We start from the raw sequence: 27303 nt of genomic DNA, 5'->3' as shown, positions 1-27303 counted from the left end.
TTACATTAATATACACAGGAAATAAGTTTTGTGATTATTGTGTGGCCTTGGACAAGTACAGTGACAGAATGCATATTTTCCTATAGGGGTAAATTCAGTAAAAAATCTCCCATTGACTGTAATGCTAATCTATGTCTTGAATTAAATTTATACCTGATTTACTTTTAGAAATTAGAAAAATTCATATATCATTCATGAAAGTACAAATGTAGCCCTATCATTTGCAACAATAAAAACATAGGGTCATGCGGCATTTTTGGGCATTCACATGGCCTTGTTTACAAACACTGTAGATTCGCACTTAATTCCTTCACTGACCCCCATTACTTTTCAACCCTGTAGTAAAAAAATTTAGTACATTCAGCATTTATTTTTTTTTTTTTTCAACTCTAGTTTTTATCCATCTATCAAAAAATATTTATTACAAACATTATCTACCAATCAGAAGAGCACATGACTTCAGTTTTATACAGAAAGCTCTCCCCCAAATGGGCGGTCCCTGATGACGTATATTTATTTACTGAATTTACCCCTATAAGGGACTTTTTAGTAGCTTTTCCCTCTTTTTTTGTAATAATCATGTAATGTATCCAATTTTAAAGTTCCAGTTTCAATACAACATTCATAAATGCTGAACTTGTAAAGATAGAGGAAAATTTATACTACAGCCCATACTGCGGCCAATGTATATTTGGTATATAAAGTTGCATATTGACTGTTTGTAAAAGAATGGTGTAAAATACTATGCTTAATAAATATGAATTGTTTTCTGTGTTTGCTTTGACCAGTATTGCAAGTACATCTAGAAACTAAAGTCTTGATGTACTCTTAGTTAAATTTTGCCTTATATGGAAGTTTTTGATTAAATACCCTGAAAAGACCACAAAAACACTTTTCAAAGGCTTTTTTAAGCAGTTTCATACAAAAAAAACAAACAATTATGTTTCATTTTACTAAATTTGTGTTTTAATTACTTGTAAAGTTCACAAAATGTCATTGACAATCACTCTGCAGAAATTCCTGTTACCCCAACATCAGGATGGTTTCTTCGCCAAAACTAGACAGACAAAACTGAAGTAGAAAAAAGTGCCAAATATGAAAAAATAAGACTGGGTATGACCAAACTTTGCATTTGGAAGATTAAAGCAACAATTTAGAATATTTAAAAGCAGTTATTTAACATAGTAATCCAATTACAAACATTTCAACACTAGTTTCATAGATGATGGGCATGTAATCATAAAAGTTATCTACAATTTTTTTTAAATAAAGAAACGCAATGCGTTATGTAAAAATAAATGAATATCTTCATGCGGTCAGATTATTCAAGTGTTAAAATACTTGAAAAGTGCTTATTTACAACTTGTTCTACAACTTAACATGGTGAAACACAGCTAAAAAAAATACACTGTCAAAGGGAGGTAATTCTGATTTTCCATATGATTTTACACATAATGAGGAGAAATATGTGCAAAATGTGTTGTAAAATGTGGGGAATATTTATGCCTTTCATTGATATCATAACTCTCAAGTGTAATTTCTATTGTTTCTTTCAATCTGGACACAAAAACTGATTTTTACCATATACCCCATGCTTCCTCTCACAGTACACTCAGTGCATCTTGGATAGCCGAGTTAAACATAGAAATTTGTGTAAAAAACAACTTCAAATGGTTCCAAAATGCTTCCATTACATTAATATACACAGGAAATAAGTTTTGTGATTATTGTGTGGCCTTGGACAAGTACAGTGACAGAATGCATATTTTCCTATAGGGGTAAATTCAGTAAAAAATCTCCCATTGACTGTAATGCTAATCTATGTCTTGAATTAAATTTATACCTGATTTACTTTTAGAAATTAGAAAAATTCATATATCATTCATGAAAGTACAAATGTAGCCCTATCATTTGCAACAATAAAAACATAGGGTCATGCGGCATTTTTGGGCATTCACATGGCCTTGTTTACAAACACTGTAGATTCGCACTTAATTCCTTCACTGACCCCCATTACTTTTCAACCCTGTAGTAAAAAAATTTAGTACATTCAGCATTTATTTTTTTTTTTTTTCAACTCTAGTTTTTATCCATCTATCAAAAAATATTTATTACAAACATTATCTACCAATCAGAAGAGCACATGACTTCAGTTTTATACAGAAAGCTCTCCCCCAAATGGGCGGTCCCTGATGACGTATATTTATTTACTGAATTTACCCCTATAAGGGACTTTTTAGTAGCTTTTCCCTCTTTTTTTGTAATAATCATGTAATGTATCCAATTTTAAAGTTCCAGTTTCAATACAACATTCATAAATGCTGAACTTGTAAAGATAGAGGAAAATTTATACTACAGCCCATACTGCGGCCAATGTATATTTGGTATATAAAGTTGCATATTGACTGTTTGTAAAAGAATGGTGTAAAATACTATGCTTAATAAATATGAATTGTTTTCTGTGTTTGCTTTGACCAGTATTGCAAGTACATCTAGAAACTAAAGTCTTGATGTACTCTTAGTTAAATTTTGCCTTATATGGAAGTTTTTGATTAAATACCCTGAAAAGACCACAAAAACACTTTTCAAAGGCTTTTTTAAGCAGTTTCATACAAAAAAAACAAACAATTATGTTTCATTTTACTAAATTTGTGTTTTAATTACTTGTAAAGTTCACAAAATGTCATTGACAATCACTCTGCAGAAATTCCTGTTACCCCAACATCAGGATGGTTTCTTCGCCAAAACTAGACAGACAAAACTGAAGTAGAAAAAAGTGCCAAATATGAAAAAATAAGACTGGGTATGACCAAACTTTGCATTTGGAAGATTAAAGCAACAATTTAGAATATTTAAAAGCAGTTATTTAACATAGTAATCCAATTACAAACATTTCAACACTAGTTTCATAGATGATGGGCATGTAATCATAAAAGTTATCTACAATTTTTTTTAAATAAAGAAACGCAATGCGTTATGTAAAAATAAATGAATATCTTCATGCGGTCAGATTATTCAAGTGTTAAAATACTTGAAAAGTGCTTATTTACAACTTGTTCTACAACTTAACATGGTGAAACACAGCTAAAAAAAATACACTGTCAAAGGGAGGTAATTCTGATTTTCCATATGATTTTACACATAATGAGGAGAAATATGTGCAAAATGTGTTGTAAAATGTGGGGAATATTTATGCCTTTCATTGATATCATAACTCTCAAGTGTAATTTCTATTGTTTCTTTCAATCTGGACACAAAAACTGATTTTTACCATATACCCCATGCTTCCTCTCACAGTACACTCAGTGCATCTTGGATAGCCGAGTTAAACATAGAAATTTGTGTAAAAAACAACTTCAAATGGTTCCAAAATGCTTCCATTACATTAATATACACAGGAAATAAGTTTTGTGATTATTGTGTGGCCTTGGACAAGTACAGTGACAGAATGCATATTTTCCTATAGGGGTAAATTCAGTAAAAAATCTCCCATTGACTGTAATGCTAATCTATGTCTTGAATTAAATTTATACCTGATTTACTTTTAGAAATTAGAAAAATTCATATATCATTCATGAAAGTACAAATGTAGCCCTATCATTTGCAACAATAAAAACATAGGGTCATGCGGCATTTTTGGGCATTCCAGAGGTCGGATGGGAAATATTCTGCATATGCCCAAATTAATATTTAAATTAGGTTAAGTTGCGACGGCGGTTTTCATTGGCTGCTAAAAGGATACATGGTGCTCTCAAACTCCCATCATCCAATGCTGCATCCTACAGCGTCCATCTTCCGACACATTTCTTACCACTGCGATAAAGAAAAAGCTATATTTTGTCGACATTTTGATAATATATCTGAATAGATATTGAGAGTCTGTGTATATATATATTTCCTCTTTTATACGGCATCGTATTTTTGAGACAAACTAGCAAGAAAACTACGACGATAGCGTATTTTTCTGTCTAAATCTTTTGGTACCAAAACCAAAATTATTTCTGAAAATATATTTGTATATATTTGTAAATAATTGTTGTACATAAAACGAGACATAAAGTAGCCAGCTAAGTTTTTTATTGACACAGAATATAGTCCTTTTGATTGTTACGTCTTAGTGTTTTGTATTTGCCTGCAGTTGAAGGAATTTTGTAGTATTTAAATTTTTTAACATATAATTTTGATCGATATTGTTTCATACTTATATTATAGAAATGTTCAACACTAACCTTAATAAAGTTTTGAGAAGCGTTTTAATTGCAGGGGATTCCAACCTGAAGCAGCTTGTACCAATGTTTGAATACCCAGTTAGAACACTGTGCATACCTGGTGCCAAAGTACAGAATGACCGGAAAGAATTCTATTCCCAACTGATGAGTGCCATGAAGACAGAAAACCCGGACCAGATTGTTCTGCATCTAGGTTCGAATGATGTATTTGGTGATGTTGAATCAACTTTGAGGTAAGGAGGTTTAAAAAAAACAAATACAAAAATTTATACCGGTAGTCAACTTTCGATTTGTGCACTTCCCTTAAAATCCCATTTAGTATGTAACAATACACCTAATCGCTATTTGTCCGCCATTACTGGACATCACAAAGGTTCCTGTGAAATTTTGACGCCACAATGGAAAAGTGATTGTTGTATGACATCAAAAGTTAAAGCGGCGCAGATTCTCAGGCCCACTGGCGCAGATTTCCAAATATCGATAAGGTGTATGATTATGTTATTACGTCACAGTAAAAACGGATTGTTCAATGACATCATTTATGCTGATTGACCCCGTGTCAACCAGCGTTGCTCATTCATTAAAAAACAACTCGAGATTGGTGTATTGTAAACCTGTTTGCTGATACTATATAAAAATAAAAGAGATGAGGTATAATTTCCCATTAGATGACTATCCACCAAAGTTCAAATGTAGTGTATGTAAGCAATCATGAGGTTCGTAATAGGGGACCTTCATGATGAACAATGTTAAAAATTCTTGCCAAATGATGTTTTTGGTGCATTACCATGATTACGATAAAATTTACATGTTTTTTATGACGATAAAAAAAAATGAATGAATTTGGCCGAACACATTAAATTCTTTCCCAAAATAATGGTAACCGATAATTATTTGAGATCTTTGACAAATCATGTAATTTGATTGGCTGATTATTATTGATTTCAAAGAAACATTTGTTATATATAATATAAAATTACCTAGTTTCTAATGGTAATGAATTTGGCAGATATAGCTTACCTTTTAATTATAAACAATAGGTTGAATAATCTTATTTACTATAAAGAATATGATGAATATTATTTGCCTCATGTACAAGTTTCTTATTTTGTCTTTAGATCTTATAGATTCCTGATAGAGAATTTGCTGCTGAAATTTAAATCGTTGCAAATAGGTATTTGTGGCATACTTCCCCGTGCAGTAAACCACTATGAGAGTAGTTATTGGAACATGTCAGCATTGCCAAGACTGCAGAGAGATGTCGAGAAATTGAACGCTGGTATACAGTCTTTAACTTGTGGTTACAGTAGATGTTTTTTTATTGATTATGCACAGCTCTTTAAACCTGCTGTTCATCTTGGAAGGGACGGACTTCATGTAAATAGAAATGGAGCTTTTATTTTGAAGATGACTATAGAGAACTATTTAGCAGAGAGACAAAAGTGTGTTACATCCGTGACTGCAACTTTATCTCACGTACATGTACCTGATGTAGAATCTTTGTCACCCAAGATGACCTATGCAGAAGTGGTGAGACTACCAGTACCTTCTTCTGATACAGGAAAGAGACCTTTTGACACGGTATTTAATAGATTGTGTATAAGAATAGATGAAAGCATATTTGTATTTGTCTATCACTATCTTGCATGTCTGACAAATAACTTGTTAGAAATTAACATTTGATTTTCTATGATATTTTTTAAATGGTCTCCCTGGCATTTTAATTCAGGTTTTTAAATGCAGGCTCTGCCTTTGAAAAAAATAAAAGTACATTTGTTCATTGTACATGTTGATGAACTAGATAAGAAATGGAATTATAAACAAATCATAACATGATAATGACATAAGTATTACAAAATAATGGATTTACTCTGAATATTATCTTTTTGTGAAGTGTTTATTATAGTTAACACAATTGAAACAGTTTCCTTACTGTTTATGCAGGAACATATATATTGACGGGACTTGACACTACCTAATTGTAGCCAATTTTATCGTCATGTCATAGGTAATAAAGATACGATACGGAAACGGACATGTTTCAAAAACGTACTCGCTATTATCCTAATAATTTCTGATAATATCAATAAAATGTCATTCAAACTAGTTTTACAGTTGTATCAAACTTGTATTCTGTCACTTCAAGTTTGTTATAATTGCATTCATTTTATCACAGAATGGTACAGAATGCAAACGGTATTAAAAAAATGGCGCCGATTGTATTCCCAAATTCAAAAACATTATAAAACACTTCATATAAAAAAAATCACACTTATTTTGGTCATTTTATATGACAAAATATATCTACTTTATGATAAAACTTGTATTTATTTACGATTAGAATTATGTGATTACTTTATTGAGCAGTTCCGATAAATTTTCAGTCAGACGCCACCAAAATCCATAAATCTTGCGAAGTCTCGAGGAGTCCGAGATTTTATCAATTTTATACTGGAAAGCCTATCCGATTCATTTCCCGTTAGACATACTGTTCCCAGGTTTATGTAACTGCTGATTTTATATGATATGTACATGTATTAACATTTGTCTTTGATTGATGTTGAGAATTACATTTGAATGTTTATTACAGGATGCTGAACATCAGAATTCCTCTAGAACCCCTTCTAAGAGGAAGAGATTGTCTTCAGCTGGGGCAAGAAGATCAAATAATAAAAGAGTAAGTGAAAAATTAAAATTTGTACTATAGATTAAAATTTCTATTAAAATAGAAAATATCATTTTATAATACAAAACAAAGATAATATCATAAAATCATAGATTCTCTATAAGTTCATAAGCAGCTATGATAGACCCTAATTTAAAGTTATAGGATAAATTGCTAATAGATAAAAAAAAAATATAGGGCTGCTAACATACATTTTATTGACATTTCATGGGAAAATATACCTGTCATAATTTATATGTATATATGTATTTTGAATTAATAAAGATGGGATGTTAACAAAGTTCGGTGCTATATTTTTTAAAAGACTTATAAATTTATAGTATATAAATAAGTTAAAAAAACATAACTGATTAAAGGTTTGTGTCCTTGTTTTTAAGATGTAAGCCATTTAAAATTTGGTGGGAATTTATTCTCTCTAGATTTTCCATACATTTAACATTAGCACCTTTTTCTTTTAAAAACTATGTAAAATAAAAATAAAAGGCTTTTTAAACTATATGTTATAAATTCGGAAAAGAATAGACGGAGTTAGCATTCTAACTTTTTGATGGAACTACATGTGAATAAAACCAGAGGATTACCAATATCTGTCAAAAACAAAGACTAGCAAACATCCTTAAATGATTTGAACAAAAATTATATAACTTTATTTGTTTTCATTACCTTCTTAATTTAGTCTCACAGAAAACCAAGAGGAACTTATAAAACAGGGTTTGTCATCATTGCATTATTGTGTTACCTTTTAATGTGTTTTTGTTATTGTAATTACTTGAATGAAGAAGTTTTTTGATTTACAACTCCATTGATGTCTTACTAACATGAATGCATGATGTTGAACAAAACTTTGAAAGTTAATCGTTATAAGTTGAAGTATTCTAATTAATTTTAAATGACCACTAAATACCATGGCATGCCTATAAAAAGTTGATATTTTTTTCACTTGTAATTACTTGAATGAAGTATTTTTGTGGTTTAAAACTTCATTGATATCTTACTAGCATGAATGCATGATGTTGAAGAAAACTTTGGAAATTTATCGTTATAAGTTTAATTATTCTAATTTTATTTTAAATGCACACTAAATACCATGGCATGCTTTTTAAAAGTTAATATTCAAGTGTTTTAAATGCTTGCATGTTAAAAAAAATTGCAACAAAACTTCATGAGGCAACAACAATTTTAGTGTTTCTAATTTTAAATACTATCAAGGAGCTTTTACTTTAAAGGAGAGGTTATATAGAAGTCTGAAAACAAGTACACATATGATGTATATATAAATACTATAGCACATTTGAATTTATATTGTATTGCAGAAGATTCATTTGTACATGCTTAAAAAAAGGTTGAAAACAATGAAATATGAATAACAAAATCCTTTAATCCAAGATTGTACCACAACTTAAATCTCTTCATAGTTTTAAACTGTTATACTTTTCTAATTCTACTTCCACTTCTTATAGATACAGTTTAAAGAGGAATGAAATAGTCCTAGATGTTACTGAGGATCTGGCTGTTATCTTGTCATCCTCAGTCATTCATAGTTTCTATCAGGTATTGTTTTGTTTACTTAAAGACTTATGCTGATATTGAAATGCAGAAAATTAAAATATCATTTATCTCAACATTTAATTTTTTAATCCCTACAAATTATATAGAAAGATTAATGAGACATAATTTTTGAATTCAAAGGCAAAAACATTTAAAGAATACAATAAGTCGCAAGTACAATGTTGCTTGAATACATTTGTTACTCTATCCTTAATACTTTCTTGTGCTTGATTTTGTTAAGTTACTATTTCTATAAAGCTTAAATTATTCAGTTACCCTGTAATATCATAGGAAATGTACTGAATTATTGGACTTGAATATTCATTTTATTGCAAAAAGGAAGATATTTGAATAATTATTGCATTTATTTTAGACTGACACGAAAAAGCAATCTGTGGAATCCTTACAAGTGAAGCAATCAAAGAAAACAGCTGTGACTAAGAAAGAAAAAAAAGTAATCTTGTTACATAGTTTCTATTCAGTTCAAATATTTACACCAAATAATAACATAAGTTAATTAGAATTTTTTTTAAATAATCTATGTAAACGTTTTGAATTCGGTGTATTTCTATCTTGCGTCTATATTAATTTTTTAATAGATTGAACAGAAAAGGCAGATACAATAGTTTTTGTACTGACATGATTATTTTCTGCTTTTAAACATTATTTTACTGTCAGTATTTTGTTTTTTTGTGGGTGTTTGATTTTTTTTACCAGACATCCAGAGGAAGGTGGTATTTAATCTTGTTTACCTACAGATATTGAAATTTGCAAATCATACCAGATTGATAGATGTATGATATATCAAAAGTTGTTCATTTAAAGTTCAATATGCAATATTGTTTCAGAGCACTTATAATTGTCCTGTTTGTCCAGTAATATGCTCCAGAGAAGATTTTCTGATAGACCATGTTATTTGCTGTCATGCTAAAAAAGGTTTGGTATTAAAACTTCTTATAATTTAAGTATTGTGCTTTTCAGTTATGATATTTTTGGTATATAGAATGATTTTTGAAATCACACAATAGGCATTTTTACATTATAGTGGTCAATATTAGGATTAATATAGGATTGAATGAGACTTCTCAGGACCAGTATGAGCAGTATTAAAGTGCCTTCCCTGGGTATAATGTATTATAATAGGAACAGGAATGAGTATATATTAATTAAGCACATTTAAAAATGTATTTAGTCCTCACAGAAATCCGTTTGTATGTTTTCAAATATGCAGATTACTTCAGTCCGTTTATTTTACTATATTATAAATATTCAGTTATCACACATACATATGATATAATAGGAACTATAAAAACAATTGTTACAAGGCAAGCAACACCTCACAGAAAAAAGACACCTCACAATTTTAGACAATGAACTGAACATACATGGACTAGATACCCTTACAGTTTGTTTTTATTACTGTTTTTATGCCCCCGCCGTACCGGAGGGGGCATTAAGTTTTACCCTTGTCCGTCTGTACGTACGTACGTACGTACGTACGTCCCGAAATTGGTTTCCGTTCTCTAACTTGAGTTTGCCTCAACCAAATGTAATGAAACTTATACACAATGCTTATTACCACAAAACACAGATCAAGTTTGAATTTTGGTGGCGTCACTTTAACCGATCTAGAGTTATGCCCCTTTATAAAAGGAAATATTGCATAATTTTTAGTTTCCGTTCTCTAACTTAAGTTTGCCTCAACCAAATGTTATGAAACTTATACACAATGCTTATTACCACAAAACACAGATCAAGTTTGAATTTTGGTGGTGTCACTTTAACCGATCTAGAGTTATGCCCCTTTATAAAAGGAAAAATTGCAAAATTTTTATTTTCTTCTAAATATCAAGTTTATATAATATATTTTTAAAATTGGAGTTATCTTCCTTTGACCATGATTATAGTTGAATCAACTACAATCAATGCTTTATACAATGCAATGTTTAATTTTGACTACCACTGATAAAACACAGATCAAGTTGAATTTGGGTAGTGTCACTTTAACCATTATTGAGTTATGCCCCTTTATAAATAGAAAGATTGCAAAATTTTTTAGTTTCCATTCTGTAACTGAAGTTTTCCCCAGCCAAAGATTGTGAAACCTATACACAATATTCATTCCAACAAAACTCAGTAAAGATCAAGTACATTTTTTTTTGTTTCAGTTCTCTAACTTGAGTTTGCCTCAACCAAATGTTATGAAACTTATACACAATGCTAATTACTACATAATACAGATTAAGTACGAAATTAGGTGGCAACACTTTTACCATTCTAGAGTTATGTCCCATTATAAACATAAAAATTGCTGAATTTTTTAGTTTGTCTCATCCAAATGTTGTAAAACTTATACACAACCGTTCTAGAGTTATGCATCATTACAAATAGAAAAATTGCTGAATTTTTAGTTTCTGTTCTCTACTTAAGTTAGCCTCAACCAAATGTTATGAGACTTACACACAATGCTTATTACCACAAAACTCAGATCAAGTTCAAATTTGGGTAGTGTCACTTTTACCGTTCTTCAGTTATGTCCCTTTATAACTATATGATATGCAAGCGGGGGCATCATCTGTGTCCACATGTGGACACTATCCACATTTTTTTATATTGAGATAAAAAAATAATTTACTAAACTGATAATTCTGTATTTCAAGAATGAATATTATTTAATCTCAAAAATATGGATTAACTTTGGTGATCCAAAAGAGTAAACAATTTCTCATAGGCACTTTCTAAGTTATTTAAGATATTACTGGTATTAAATATATTTAAATTTCCTATGCTTGCACACCTCTAGAAAATGAATGATATGTACAGTCGAATAGGATTGCTGAATGCAAATAGATATGTATATGTTAAAACTTATGATGTCTTTTTTTTTTTTTCCAGGCAAAACTCACTTAGTCAAAGATCTTTCTCTTCAGGTTTGTAATGTTTGGAATTCATTATTTCTGGTGATAATCATTTGAAAATGTGGTGAATTAGTTTTTGTAATTATTTTGTGCGGTATAAAAGAAATGTTTGAATTATTGGTTGTTTCTATATACACAAGGAAAAAAGAGAAGAAATGCATGTACCAATCTGACAATTTATTACTTATAGATACCTTTTTACAAATTTATTTAGGTTTTTGAAAAAAATACTTTTTTATTTTGCTAGGTACCAATAACTGAGGAACCTGTAGAGGAGCTTAGGAGTTCCTATGACGAGAATGATAAACACATAGCATATGGTAGTGTATACATAGGTAAGAGTGTTTTAGGAATTTTAATGTATTGGATGACATAATCTTTTCCACTATATTTAATATTGCAATAGACTTATTACAAATGAAATAGTATGGGCTTCACTCAAAAAGATGCGTCTTTTTTCCCTTGTGCATTTTGTGTATCTTACCTTTCAAATTAGGGTGCTATTTTATTTTTTCCTTGTCTACAGTTACATTTAAAAGCTAGATTGCAACATTTATGCTCTATTATTAATATATTATTTGTGTGCTATGTCCCTATTTAAGCTTAATTTTCGAAATCACACCACTTCCAGTCATATATTGATTATAAAATTCTGAAGCCAGCAAATCAGCTAGGTCTAGGTCAATTGAACAAATTTCTAAGCAAGTCCTTTATTGTTACAGAGGGTTATGAAGTGGATTGTATTATTCCATCACAAACAGAGTTTACAGAGAGTGATGAAGTGGAGTGTAGTATTCCAACAACAATAGAGTTTACAGAGAGTGATGAACTGGAGTGTAGTATTTCAACAATAGAATTTGCAGAGAGTGATGAAGTGGAGTGTAGTATTCCAACAACAATAGATTTTGCAGAGAGTGAGGAAGTACAGTCTAGTAGTCCCACAAGAATAGAGTTTGCACTAACAACAGTGAAGGTTTTGGCAATCAGATGTTGGAAGAACTTCAAAAGGTTTATCCTGCATCTCTGTGGGGATGTTGAAGAAAATCCAGGACCTACAATGGTAGATGTAAAATATATTTATATTACATGATTTTTTAACCAATATGTCCACTTATGACAATTTAATTAAAAACCCTATTTGACTATAACATGTACAGGATAATAACAATGGAGAATACAACAACTTCCTAAAAAAAATCAGACAGCGGATGCCCAATACATTTATGTTTTTTTATGATATAACAGATATATGAAATACATGTTGTATAGGTTCATATAATTTTTATGAAGTGATTTTCAGGTATATAAACTTCTATAACTATTTGTTTATTATATATCCTTTTATTTTCTTTCAGCTGAAGTGCAAGTGGGAGCAGTGTACAGAGGACAAGTTCGCTGATATTCGTCTATTAGCCCAGCACGTGATTTCGCACATTCATCCTGGAATTCTTTGCCAATGGGAAGAATGTGTATATTGTTGTCCAAATGAACAGTACAAACTGGAAATTCATGTGCTACAACATATATACTTGGTACAGATTTTAATTGAAATTATATATAAAAATAAAAAAGATGTGGTATGATTGCCAATGAGACAACTCTCCACCAGAGACCAAATGATGTGGAAGTTAACAACTATAGGTCACCATACGGCCTTCAACAATGATCAAAACCCATACCGCAGATGAAGCTATGAATGAAAGGCTTGAAGTGAAAAGTATATAACAATTCAAACAAGAGAACTAACAGCCTTATATATGTACAAACAATAAATGAAAAACAAATATGATATACAGCAACAAACAACTAACACTGAATTGCAGGCTCCTGACTTGGGACATGCACAAATACATACAGAATATGGCGACGTTAAACATGTTTGCTGGAGCCAAACCCCACCCAACCCCCTCCACTTTAACCTGGGACAGTGGTATAACAGTACAACATCAGAACAAGATATAAGTAACAGTTGAAAAGGACTTAACTCATCTGATTGATACAAAGCGCCAAAAAACTGACAAAAACACAAAAGACACAAAGTATAGATTTGAGAGTACTCAGAGTTTAATACTGAAAACTAGATCAAAGCCAAAAATAACTAATAAAAAACATGTATCTAAGACTATTTGCAATTACTAGTTTCACAAGTTATTTAGGGAAAAGAAAATAGATAAAAGAACATCATAATTTCACCCAAAAGAAAAAAAAGAAAGTATCTTTGTATTGCATGAGGCTAATTGTTATGTCTCAATCAATGGAGATCATATTATATATATTACCATGTAAATTGTACCAATTTTCTTTAAATAATGCGGAGACATTGATTTTAAAGCATTTTTATTTGTAGGAACAGTTTACTTTTCAGTCAATTGAAGAATGGGGAAGAGCACTTCCTTCAGGACAGTTTTCAGAGAATTGTACTGATCTTCACTTGTGTCCTCCTAATTTGGTGAGGTTATGTCCATTTCAGCCTAATATAAAAATAAAAAAAACCACTTTTGTACAATCATTCAACATTGCATATTCCATATCAATTTTTTATTTATTAGTATTTGAAATATGTAGTATGATTGACAATGAAACAACTATCAAACAGTGTCGAAAGAATGTAGATTTTAGCGACTAAAAGTCACTACAATCTTCAACAATGAGCAATACCTATACAATATAGTTAGCTTTAAAAGGGCACAACATGAAAAATGTTAAATTAAAAAACAGTCTGATATATTTTAAAAAAAAATAACGAAAAACAGATATGTATTGTTTACAGAATATAAAAATAAGAAGATGCAGTATGGTTGCCAATGAGACAACTCTCCACAAGAGACAGATTGCCATAGAAAATTAAAAACTATAGGTCACCCTACAGCTTTCAGCAATTATGTTCATTATTTCAGCAAATATTATATTTAATTTATCATTGGTATGCCTAAATGTTCATTAATGACCTTCACAATAGAAAATAAATCTGCCATCAAGAACCTACATGTATTAATTTAATATCAGAAATTTGCATTATAAGATGTCTCAAATACTAAAAACAAATACGATATGTTATAATGCACACACATATATGTAATATATATATATATTTATACTTATTTTTGTTGCAGAAAATTAAGTTAGGACTCCCATTGTTAGATGAAGAATTTAGTATGCCATCTCAGTACCCGTATACTGTTAAAGATCATCAGCTTTATGTACTACAATTACAGACAGAGAATCCAGAAAATTATGAAAGATTAGTATCTGCCTTTCAACAAAAGGTTGAAACCATGAGTGATACTACAGCTAGTCAATCAGAAACTAAACCCTCAACTTCTACTAATGGTAATACCACAGAGCTGACAATCCAGGGAATTGATCAATTGGCTGTCTTGAACTCTAACATGACACGCTCAAGTCAACAGGTTATTGTCACAAACCGTCCTGAGCTGACAGGTACCAATCAGAGTACAGTAAAATTTACACTCAGAGATGAAACAGAAATAGTAACAAGGAAGTATATCTCAAGCAACTCTAAGAAGAGAAAATACGTAGCCTCCAGCATTCAAAACCTTAATGATCTAATAACAAACTTAAATATGTGTAGACAGGCTATTTTGGTGGAACATAATATAATCAGCAAAATGCAAGATATGAAATTTCTTGATCCAAATAATTGTCTATTTTTATTTGAGGAAGCTGCTATTAATATGTCAACTTATCCAGACTGCTCTGAAGGAGTTTTCATTTTTTCAATCTTTGATATTGAGATTGAAAATCACAATGCACCTGTACATTATATACGATACATAGAATCAGGATATTACAAACATTTCATGGAGGAGACTTTTCTGGATGTAATATGTCAAACTTTAGGAATTCTGCAAGATAATGTATTCTTATGCAACATCCTAACTGGTGGAGATCAGCAGAGAATGCTCATCGAAAAGAAAAACAAGGACTCAAGAAAATCTAGAACACGCCCTGACAAAATTTATGCCAACAATTTAAAGAGCTTAAAATCTAGAAGACAACAATTGTGTGAAAAAGTTAAAGACTTTTGTGACATTGAACTAGCTGCTTGTTTTGTGCACACTGCTAGACATGGTTATAAAGTTAAGATAGATTCAGATGCCAGTGATGGTCTTTACTTTTCATCTAACAATGAACTATTCCACACAGAAATCATACAAAACAAGATACTTCATTACCCAGAAGTGAAAAATGCAGAAGTTAGTGACAAATGCTCAGATGACTTTATGAAGCCTCTCCCTGTTAATAATGTTAATAACCTATGTTACAAAAGTTGCATGATTAACTTTCTATCAAATGATCACAACAGATTCCTTGGAAAAGAAAATTTGCGCTATCATTACAGATTTTCAACAAGTCCAAAGGCCACCTCTTTGAGAAATCGGGTATTGTACTTGTACAAAAATCATCAGCTGAATGAACTTCAAACCATTTACTCATCTTTCCAACAAGAAGACCAGAATCAAGAAAACATAAATAACCAAAATATGAATGATCCCACTGGAGAACCTCAAACAAAAAGAACAAGGACATTTATTCCACGGAAGAAAATTCTGACAAAAGAAATGGCTTTGCAGACTATTTCAGGACAAAATGTGGAAAATATGTTCAAAAAAGTAAATTTATATGATAACTACAAGAAAAATCTTTTACAGAATCGAAGTTTTATTATCCAGGTTTACGATGAAGAGAAAGTTATTGCAATTATGAATGATTATGATGATGAAAGTGGGGAATTTAGAAGCTCTGATTATGTAAAAACATCAAGGGATCTTTTCGAGAACGGTTATTTTTACACTTGCAACTGTCGTATCTATCGTACCTTGTTGGAATCCCTGGATAACAATATGGAACAGTTTGATGCTCTGGATGAAAATGGTATTAAATGCATGCATTGTCGTTTTTTGCATCAAGAGGTATCACCAAATTTGGAAAGGAATGAGCAAGCAACCGTAACAAACATTCAAGTAGTCATACAAGATGCTCTGTTATACAAGGATAGGAAAATTATTGAATTGCCAACTACAAGACCAGGAACCAAAAAATTTTCAATTTTGATAGATGATGACATTTCATTAGTTCATTTGACATTCAATTCACGTCTTCAGCGCTATATAGTTTCCTGCTTGAATGGATTATGTAAAAGTAAAAAAGTTCGCAAGAAAAATGTTGACTGTCTTAATACTGATCAAAATTTATGTGTTCATTTGTCTGAGCTGAAGAAAGCTCCTCATTTTTGGACAGAATTTAGCAAACCTGAAGCTGCAGTGAACACTGAAAATGATGAGAATATACAGCTTATTGACCAGGAAATTCAAGAAATTACTGGCAATGACATGGAAGAAGAAATTCCTACAATGAATTCCTGTGACTCTAATTTTGATGTGACTAGTGGACTTTGGTCATTTCCATGCATAAGTAGTCATAAACCACGAAAACAACAAGATCCCAATCTAGTTCAGAATATACAACATCGTTATATATTGGGCGCTCTTAACTTTAACAATGTTGAAAATGGATGCATTAAAGGTCCACATCTTATTCCAGATATTCCAACTTCAGTTTGTCCATGTGGCGCAGGATGGACAAGTAATCAGCAGCTAAATGGTGTAACTACATTTTCCAGAGTACTCACTATCTATACAAAAATAGCACCAGTACAGTGTCAGGTATATAGCAGAAGCTGTGTTAATGAAGAATCACCATATAAAAAAGACTGGGATGAAGGAGATAAAGAATGTTTACATGTAGTTACCCGAGATACTGCAGCTGGAGATGAAATTGGTTGGGCATTTGTAAACCAGGTTTTGTCCACTAAAATAACCTTTTCAGCATTCTGTGATTTAAAAACTAAAGACTACAAAGAATGCAATCCTAATTTCAGGTCATTTATGGATTCATCTGTATTCATAAAGTGGTGGTTTAGTTGGGCATCTAATATGAAGATTGACTTTATAAACCTTGTCCTATCTACAAATTTAGACCTAAACAACTTGCTTGTGATGGAACGAAAGTTGGTATTGGATTCAGACATGCTTCTTTTGATGAAATAAGTAAACCAGATAATCCTGACAATACACTTCCTACATTACATCGTAGAATGGCAAGATGCTTCCTTTTCGACAGAGTTGGAGATAAAGAACAACTTAATACTGCCAGACACCATTTGAACTACTTAGCGAAGTTAAACCTTGATAAAGTTCCACCTCAGGAAATATTATCTGATGAAGAAACTCAGCAGAGAAACAACATACTACTAGAAATATTGGACAACTCAGTAAGGCCTTCTTTCGAACGCTTACTTAATAACATGCCAGATGTGGAAAAGATATCTTATGCCTTCATATTGCATATGCTTTGCACTACTGCACCAGTTATCAGTTTAATTCCCTATTCGTACTTAAATAATCTAACTGAGTTATTAGACCACATTAGTGGCCTTAATATAAATGCTGCTGGAAATGGCTTTTACAACAGAAAAATGTATGAAATGAGAGAGTATGCTCCAGAATTAAGAGATTTGATTGCTTCATCCATGCTTAGTCATACCAATCCTCAAGGAAATAATTTTGTTCCCGATGATGTCATTACATTTATTCGATATTTGATCAAATGTGTTGCAGATATGGAGATCACTCAACCAGATCCTGCAAATCCACAACCAGGAACATATAACCCAGCTAAGTATGGAAGAGCTTACTACTTTTCAGAAACTGGTGAAAAATTGCGCCCCGTTAGAAAATTTACCATTGACGGTGAGAAGAGAAAAAACCCAGCATATGATGACCCACCTCTTCCCCATGACAACTGTGAGAAATATTTTTCCAAAACCCAAAATTCAGCAAGAGGTACATCAACATTGTTTTTATGGTTTTGTCCAAGTCATGGTCACTGTTATGGTTTTCATATGACCAATGCAGAAGGCAGAAAAGATCCATCAGCCTCCCTTTACTCACATCTGGAGCATCCACCCACGGATATCTTCTATGATTTTGCTTGTAATCTACAGGAGTATTGCCTGAACAGAGAAAGTGGCTATTACCGATGTGTTCGTTTCTTCCATGATATTTTCCATGGGTATTCTCATAAATGCTCATGTGCCTATAGATCTTCAAGACTCCAAGGATTTGACACAATAAACTCTGAAATATGTGAACAATTCAACAGCTTTATCCAGTGTATTAAGTCCTCAGCACGCCAAATGACCCAGGAACATTTTTGTTTTTATCTGCAGTTTTTTTTACATGAATGGAATGAGAGAAAAAGGGAAAAATATCAGAAACGAATTGCAGTGGCAGTTGCTGGAGGTCCATAACTACCAACAATACCCATAATTATTCTTCAAAATGTAATACCAAATAATTTTTCTTGCACATGGATATTTTACTTAAATGCAATATAATTCTCGTCATTTACCAATATACATGTAGCATATATATTTATATATATATAGATATCTCAAAAAAAAATTCTGAATGATGTAAAAATTTATATCAATTGCCTTTTGCCTCTTATAATGGTATAATTAATGTGTTTTTTAACAGGTAAACCTTGTCACAAACAATACCTCATTGAGCAGATTTTTCATAATTCAGTTGTTATTAGTTGAATGTCCATTAGTGTTTTAATTGTTCATTAAGTACATTTTTTTAGTAAATACAGCACATGATTACAAAATTTTGGTCAGCATTTAATTTTTTTTTTTTTGTTAAATGTCGTTTAGTATCATAGTATCATATATTTTTGGGGTTGAATGTCCATTTGTATCATAATGTTATATATTGTATTGGTAAAATTTTCCTTTGTTTGTTAAATGTCCCTTAGTATCATAATGTCATACATTTTTGTTGTTCTTTAAGTACATTCTTTGGTAAATGCAATGGTAATATCATAGTGTTAAATATTTTTTGGTTAAATGTCCATTTGTTTGTTAAATATCCCTTAGTATCATAATATAATATATTTTTGTAATTCACTTAGTAAGTTAGTGGTTGTTTTTGGTCAGCATTTCAAAGATTTTTTTTTTTTTTTTATTTAAATGTCCCTCAGTATTAAAAATGTTATACATTTTATTGGTTAAAATTCTCTTTGTTTGTTAATAGTCCCTTAATATTATAGTGTCATATATTTTTTGGTTAAATCTCCCTTAGTATTATAAAGTAATATATTTTTTGGTTAAATTTCTCTTTGTTTGTTAAAAGTCCCTTAATATCATAGTGTCATATATTTTATGGGTAAATCTCCCTTAGTATTATAAAGTAATATATTTTTTGGTTAAATCTCTCTTTGTTTGTTAAAAGTCCCTTAATATCATAGTGTCTTTTTTTGGTTAAATGTCCCTTAGTATTATAAAGTAATATATTTTTTGGTTAAATTTCTCTTTGTTTGTTAAAAGTCCCTTAATATCATAGTGTCATATATTTTTTGGTTAAATGTCCCTTAGTATTATAAAGTAATATATTTTTGGGTTAAATCTCTCTTTGTTTGTTAAATCTCCCTTAATATCATTGTATCATATATTTTTTGGTTAAATCTCCCTTAGTATCATAAAGTAATATATTTTTTGGTTAAATCTCTCTTTGTTTGTTAAATCTCCCTTAATATCATAGTATCATATATTTTTTGGTTAATCTCCCTTAGTATTTAATATATATATATATATATATATATATATTGGTTAAATCTCCCTTAGTATTATAAAGTAATATATTTTTTGGTTAATCTCCATTAGTATTATAAAGTAATATATTTTTTGGTTAAATCTCCCTTAGTATTATAAAGTAATATATTTTTTGGTTAAATCTCCCTTAGTATTATAAAGTAATATATTTTTTGGTTAAATCTCTCTTTGTTTGTTAAAAGTCCCTTAATATCATAGTGTCTTTTTTTGGTTAAATGTCCCTTAGTATTATAAAGTAATATATTTTTTGGTTAAATTTCTCTTTGTTTGTTAAAAGTCCCTTAATATCATAGTGTCATATATTTTTTGGTTAAATGTCCCTTAGTATTATAAAGTAATATATTTTTTGGTTAAATTTCTCTTTGTTTGTTCAAAGTCCCTTAATATCATAGTGTCATATATTTTTTGGTTAAATGTCCCTTAGTATTATAAAGTAATATATTTTTGGGTTAAATCTCTCTTTGTTTGTTAAATCTCCCTTAATATCATTGTATCATATATTTTTTGGTTAAATCTCCCTTAGTATCATAAAGTAATATATTTTTTGGTTAAATCTCTCTTTGTTTGTTAAATCTCCCTTAATATCATAGTATCATATATTTTTTGGTTAATCTCCCTTAGTATTTAATATATATATATATATATATATATATTGGTTAAATCTCCCTTAGTATTATAAAGTAATATATTTTTTGGTTAATCTCCCTTAGTATTATAAAGTAATATATTTTTTGGTTAAATCTCTCTTTGTTTGTTAAAACTCCATTAATATCATAGTGTCTTTTTTTTGGTCAAATCTCCCTTAGTATAAAGATATATTTTTTGGTTAAATCTCCCTTAGTATTATAAAGTAATATATTTTTTGGTTAAATCTCCCTTAGTATTATAAAGTAATATATTTTTTGGTTAAATCTCCCTTAGTATTATAAAGTAAAATATTTTTTGGTTAAATCTCTCTTTGTTTGTAAAAAGTCCATTAATATCATAGTGTCTTTTTTTTTTTGGTTAAATGGTCCTTAGTATCATAAAGTAATACATTTTTTGGTTAAATCTCTCTTAGTTTGTTAAATCTCCCTTAATATCATAGTATCATATATTTTTTGGTCAAATCTCCCTTAGTATTATGAAGTAATATATTTTTTGGTTAAATCTCTCTTTGTTTGTTAAATCTCCCTTAATATCATAGTATCATATATTTTTTTGGTTAATCTCCCTTAGTATTTAATATATATATATATATATTGGTTAAATCTCCCTTAGTATTATAAAGTAATATATTTTTTGGTTAAATCTCCCTTAGTATTATAAAGTAATATATTTTTTGGTTAAATCTCTCTTTGTTTGTTAAAACTCCATTAATATCATAGTGTCTTTTTTTGGTTAAATCTCCCTTAGTATAAAGTAATATATTTTTTGGTTAAATCTCCCTTAGTATTATAAAGTAATATATTTTTTGGTTAAATCTCTCTTTGTTTGTTAAAAGTCCATTAATATCATAGTGTCTTTTTTTTGGTCAAATCTCCCTTAGTATAAAGTAATATATTTTTTGGTTAAATCTCCCTTAGTATTATAAAGTAATATATTTTTTGGTTAAATCTCCCTTAGTATTATAAAGTAATATATTTTTTGGTTAAATCTCTCTTTGTTTGTTAAAAGTCCATTAATATCATAGTGTCTTTTTTGGGTTAAATCTCCCTTAGTATAAAGTAATATATTTTTTGGTTAAATCTCCCTTAGTATTATAAAGTAATATATTTTTTGGTTAAATCTCCCTTAGTATTATAAAGTAAAATATTTTTTGGTTAAATCTCTCTTTGTTTGTAAAAAGTCCATTAATATCATAGTGTCTTTTTTTTTTTGGTTAAATGTCCCTTAGTATCATAAAGTAATACATTTTTTGGTTAAATCTCTCTTAGTTTGTTAAATCTCCCTTGATATCATAGTATCATATATTTTTTGGTTAAATCTCCCTTAGTATTATGAAGTAATATATTTTTTGGTTAAATCTCTCTTTGTTGGTTAAACATCCCTTATTATCATAGTGCCATATATTTTTTGGTTAAACTCCCTTAGTATTATTTTTTTGGTTAAATCTCCCTTAGTATTATAAAGTAATAAATATTTTTGGGTTAAATCTCCCTTAATATCATAGTATCATATATATGTTTTGGTTAAATCTCCCTTAGTATTATAAAGTAATATATCTTTGGGTTAAATCCTTCTTTGTTTGTTAAAAGTCCCTTAATATCATAGTATCATATATTTTTTGGTTTAATGTCCCTTAGTATTATGCTTCTACATGTATATATTTAATCGGTTAAATGACTCTTTGTTTGTCAAATGTCCCTTAGTATCATAATGATGTATATTTTTGTTTTTGGATTTCATTAAGTACATTTTTTAATACAGTTGTAAATTTTGGTCAGCATTCAATGATTTTTGTTGTTGTTAAATGCCCCTTAGTATCATAATGTTATTTATTTTTGGTAAAATGTCCGTAAGTATCAGAATGTACTATATTTTTGTTGTTTATTAAGTACAAATTTTTGTTGTTGATTTTATTGAGTATATTTTGTCGTAAGTACAGTTGTAATTTTTTGTTAGCCTGTCAATGATTTTGTCAATTAAATGTCCCTTAGTATCAAAATGTAATATATTTTTGTTGTTGATTTCATTGAGTACATTTTATATAAGTATATAGCATGTATTTACAGTATACAGAAGAGAACCAAGGGGGGAGGGGTTTACAGTACTAGAGTATCTGCAAGTTAATTCCTGCTGGATAGCAAGGTGTGTCTTTGACACACCAGCAGTTTTCACTGCTCAGATCCTTAAACTGCAGGTAGACGGTACAGTATTGTGTTTTTTTTCATGTGGTTTTTTTTTTTTTTTTTTTTTTTTTTTTTTCATGCTGTTTGTATGTACTATAATTGATGAAATCTTTGTTACATCTTGTTTTTTGTTTAGCTTATTTTTTAAATACTGTGAAAGTGCTATAATAAATCAGATTGTCTCTAATAAAATTTTATTCACATTTGGATATAATGTATTACCTGATGTTCAACATAAAAATCACTTCTTCAGATACTGCTTCCTCAATTTCAAATTAAAATAAAACAAGCCTGACAATTGCTTACACTTTAATTATTGCTAAAATAAAACACTTCTACAGTATTTAAAAGGGGTTTTGATTTTTTAAAGTTTATGTACCACTTATATTTTTTATTGAAATACATGTTACAATTTACAGGTTATTGAATAAATAACTAAAACCCCTTAGAATATTATGAGTGGCTGCTGTTATATTTGATCAGTATACACCATATGTTTTTATGGGTTTTGGTAGAATCTACAAGCTGCATCTAATTTTAAGATGGTTCAACTGTCCAAGTAAGTATAGAGAAAGGTATTCTAACCAATAAATTGGTTGATGTTACATGTATGACAATTCTTAACGCTGGTCGTGATAAACCAGTATGAAATATGAAATATTCAAATACATTCTTGAATATTTCCAGAAATAATGAGGGAAAATATTAGTTGTTTTTAAACAGAACCCTTACATGTACTGTTACTGGAGTAGGGTCATAATGTTTCAATTCAAAGTCTATCTAAAGTGGATTGTCAGTAAATCTGCTACACAAACAAGCTTCATCTTTTCAAATCAAATGCAATAACAGTATATATATATATATATATATCAGTCTAGGTGGCAGAGTGGTCTAGAGTGATGGACACACCTAGATACAGTCTGTAAGTATTGTCTGTGGTACTTAGATACAGTCTGTAAGTATTGTCTGGTTCTTACGTACAGTCTGTATAGGGTACGTAGGTCTATACATAATGGTTATTAAATATAGTTTATATGCATTGTCTGTGGTTCTTATATGCAGTCTGTAAGTTGACATTTGTTCTAAGATACGGTCTGTATATATACATTGCCTTTGGATTTAAGATACAGTCGTGTATATACTTGTCTGTGGTCCTTCACTTCAATTGGACAGACGGCCGAGTCTTGCTGTTATTTGGCCAACCTATTGTATTCATTGCCCAACGGTAAATTTGTTCCCGTCCTGATCATGAATGAAATATTTGCCACTGGATGTAAATACTCTGTTGGACGGAAGGAGTCTAGCGGTTAAATAACCTAACTATTGTATTCATTGATAATATGATCTCGTCCTGAACATGAATGAAATATTTGTCACTGGACGTAAAACAAACATCAATCAATCAATCTAGCGGTTACTAGACCGGTCACAACACAGGTAAAACGACTAACTAAAAGACAACTTTAATTAAAATGCCAAATTAAATTACTTTTTCTACAGAGTTATTTGATAAGTATATGCTCTATATAACGTTCATACACCAATGAAACATAGTGGAAATAGACCCTATACAATGTTCATACACCTATGAGACATAGTTATTTGATTGGTATATACCAGACAAAGGTCATATACCAATGAGACGGAGTTATTCAATGGGTATAAACCCTTTATAATGTTCATACACCAATGAGACAGAGTTATTCGATGGGTATAAACCCTATATAACGTTCATACACCAATGAGATACAGTGAGACAGAGTTATTCAATGGGTATATACCCTATATAACGTTCATACACCAATGAGACAGAGTTATTCGATGGGTATAAACCTTATTTTACATTCATACACCAATGAGACGGAGTTATACGATGGGTATAAACCTTATATAACATTCATACACCAGTGAGACAAAGTTATTCGATGGCTATATACCCTATATAACATTCATACACCAATGAGACGGAGTTATTCAATGGGTATAAACCCTATATAACATTCATACACCAATGAGACAGAGTTATTCGATGGGTATATACCCTATATAACATTCATACACCAACGAGACAGAGTTATTCGATGGGTATATACCCTATATAACGTTTATACACCAATGAGACAGTTATTCGATGGCTATACACCCTATATAACGTTCAAACACCAATGAGACAGAGTTATTCGATTGGTATAAACCCTATATAACATTTATACACCAATGAGACAGAGTAATTCAATTGGTGTATACCCTATATAACATTCATACACCAATGAGACAGAGTAATTGGGGGGGTATAAACCCTATATAACGTTCATACACCAATGAGACAGAGTTATTCGATGGGTATATACCCTATATAACATTCATACACCAATGAGACAGAGTTATTCGATGGGTATATACCCTATATAACATTCATACACCAATGAGACAGAGTTATTCGATGGGTATATACCCTATAAACCATTTATACACCAATGAGACAGAGTAATTCAATTGGTATATACCCTATATAACATTCATACACCAATGAGACAGAGTTATTCGATGGATATAAACCTTATTTTACATTCATACACCAATGAGACGGAGTTATACGATGGGTATAAACCTTATATAACATTCATACACCAATAAGACAGAGTTATTCGATGGGTATAAACCCTATATAACATTTATACACCAGTGAGACAAAGTTATTCGATGGCTATATACCCTATATAACATTCATACACCAATGAGACGGAGTTATTCAATGGGTATAAACCCTATATAACATTCATACACCAATGAGACAGAGTTATTCGATGGGTATAAACCCTATATAACATTTATACACCAATGAGACAGAGTAATTCAATTGGTATATACCCTATATAACATTCATACACCAATGAGACAGAGTTATTCGGTGGGTATAAACCCTATATAACATTCATACACCAATGAGACAGAGTTATTCGATGGGTATATACCCTATATAACATTCATACACCAACGAGACAGAGTTATTCGATGGGTATATACCCTATATAACGTTTATACACCAATGAGACAGTTATTCGATGGCTATATACCCTATATAACGTTCAAACACCAATGAGACAGAGTTATTCGATTGGTATAAACCCTATATAACATTTATACACCAATGAGACAGAGTAATTCAATTGGTATATACCCTATATAACATTCATACACCAATGAGACAGAGTTATTCGGTGGGTATAAACCCTATATAACGTTCATACACCAATGAGACAGAGTTATTCGATGGGTATATACCCTATATAACATTCATACACCAATGAGACAGAGTTATTCGATGGGTATATACCCTATATAACATTCATACACCAATGTGACAGAGTTATTCGATGGGTATATACCCTATAAACCATTTATACACCAATGAGACAGAGTAATTCAATTGGTATATACCCTATATAACATTCATACACCAATGAGACAGAGTTATTCGATGGGTATAAACCTTATTTTACATTCATACACCAATGAGACGGAGTTATACGATGGGTATAAACCTTATATAACATTCATACACCAATGAGACAGAGTTATTCGATGGGTATAAACCCTATATAACATTTATACACCAGTGAGACAAAGTTATTCGATGGCTATATACCCTATATAACATTCATACACCAATGAGACGGAGTTATTCAATGGGTATAAACCCTATATAACATTCATACACCAATGAGACAGAGTTATTCGATGGGTATAAACCCTATATAACATTTATACACCAATGAGACAGAGTAATTCAATTGGTATATACCCTATATAACATTCATACACCAATGAGACAGAGTTATTCGATGGGTATATACCCTATATAACATTCATACACCAATGAGACAGAGTTATTCGATGGGTATATACCCTATATAACATTCATACACCAATGTGACAGAGTTATTCGATGGGTATATACCCTATAAACCATTTATACACCAATGAGACAGAGTAATTCAATTGGTATATACCCTATATAACATTCATACACCAATGAGACAGAGTTATTCGATGGGTATAAACCTTATTTTACATTCATACACCAATGAGACGGAGTTATACGATGGGTATAAACCTTATATAACATTCATACACCAATGAGACAGAGTAATTGGGGGGGTATAAACCCTATATAACGTTCATACACCAATGAGACAGAGTAATTCGATGGGTATATACCCTATATAACATTCATACACCAATGAGACAGAGTTATTCGATGGGTATATACCCTATATAACATTCATACACCAATGAGACAGAGTTATTCGATGGGTATATACCCTATAAACCATTTATACACCAATGAGACAGAGTAATTCAATTGGTATATACCCTATATAACATTCAT

The 27303-nt window shown here is 30.5% G+C and overlaps 1 protein-coding gene across 3 annotated transcripts; it reads left to right on the top strand.

The window, feature by feature from the left end:
- The first annotated feature begins 3652 nt into the window (after positions 1-3652).
- Positions 3653-19000, top strand: LOC127699980 (uncharacterized). 3 transcript variants are annotated; one of them, XM_052203352.1, is made up of 13 exons: positions 3653-4462; positions 5348-5810; positions 6820-6906; positions 7592-7626; positions 8376-8466; positions 8837-8917; positions 9312-9399; positions 11359-11393; positions 11629-11716; positions 12104-12441; positions 12737-12913; positions 13729-13830; positions 14495-19000. In XM_052203352.1, exons 1-13 carry the CDS (start codon positions 4215-4217, stop codon positions 17450-17452), a joined length of 4791 nt encoding a protein of 1596 aa, XP_052059312.1. In that variant the 5' UTR covers positions 3653-4214; the 3' UTR covers positions 17453-19000. The 3 variants fall into 3 exon arrangements, with proteins under 3 accessions (XP_052059312.1, XP_052059311.1, XP_052059313.1); XM_052203351.1 differs by having other exon boundaries at positions 12104-12447; XM_052203353.1 differs by lacking the exons at positions 3653-4462; positions 7592-7626 and having other exon boundaries at positions 5665-5810; positions 12104-12447.
- Positions 19001-27303: the final 8303 nt, after the last annotated feature.

The sequence above is a fragment of the Mytilus californianus genome, unplaced genomic scaffold (assembly GCF_021869535.1).
Source record: "Mytilus californianus isolate M0D057914Y unplaced genomic scaffold, xbMytCali1.0.p SCAF_46, whole genome shotgun sequence".
Lineage (NCBI taxonomy): Eukaryota > Metazoa > Mollusca > Bivalvia > Mytilida > Mytilidae > Mytilus > Mytilus californianus.
Note: the sequence above shows the minus strand (reverse complement) of the source record. Positions and strands in the feature narration are given on the sequence as shown.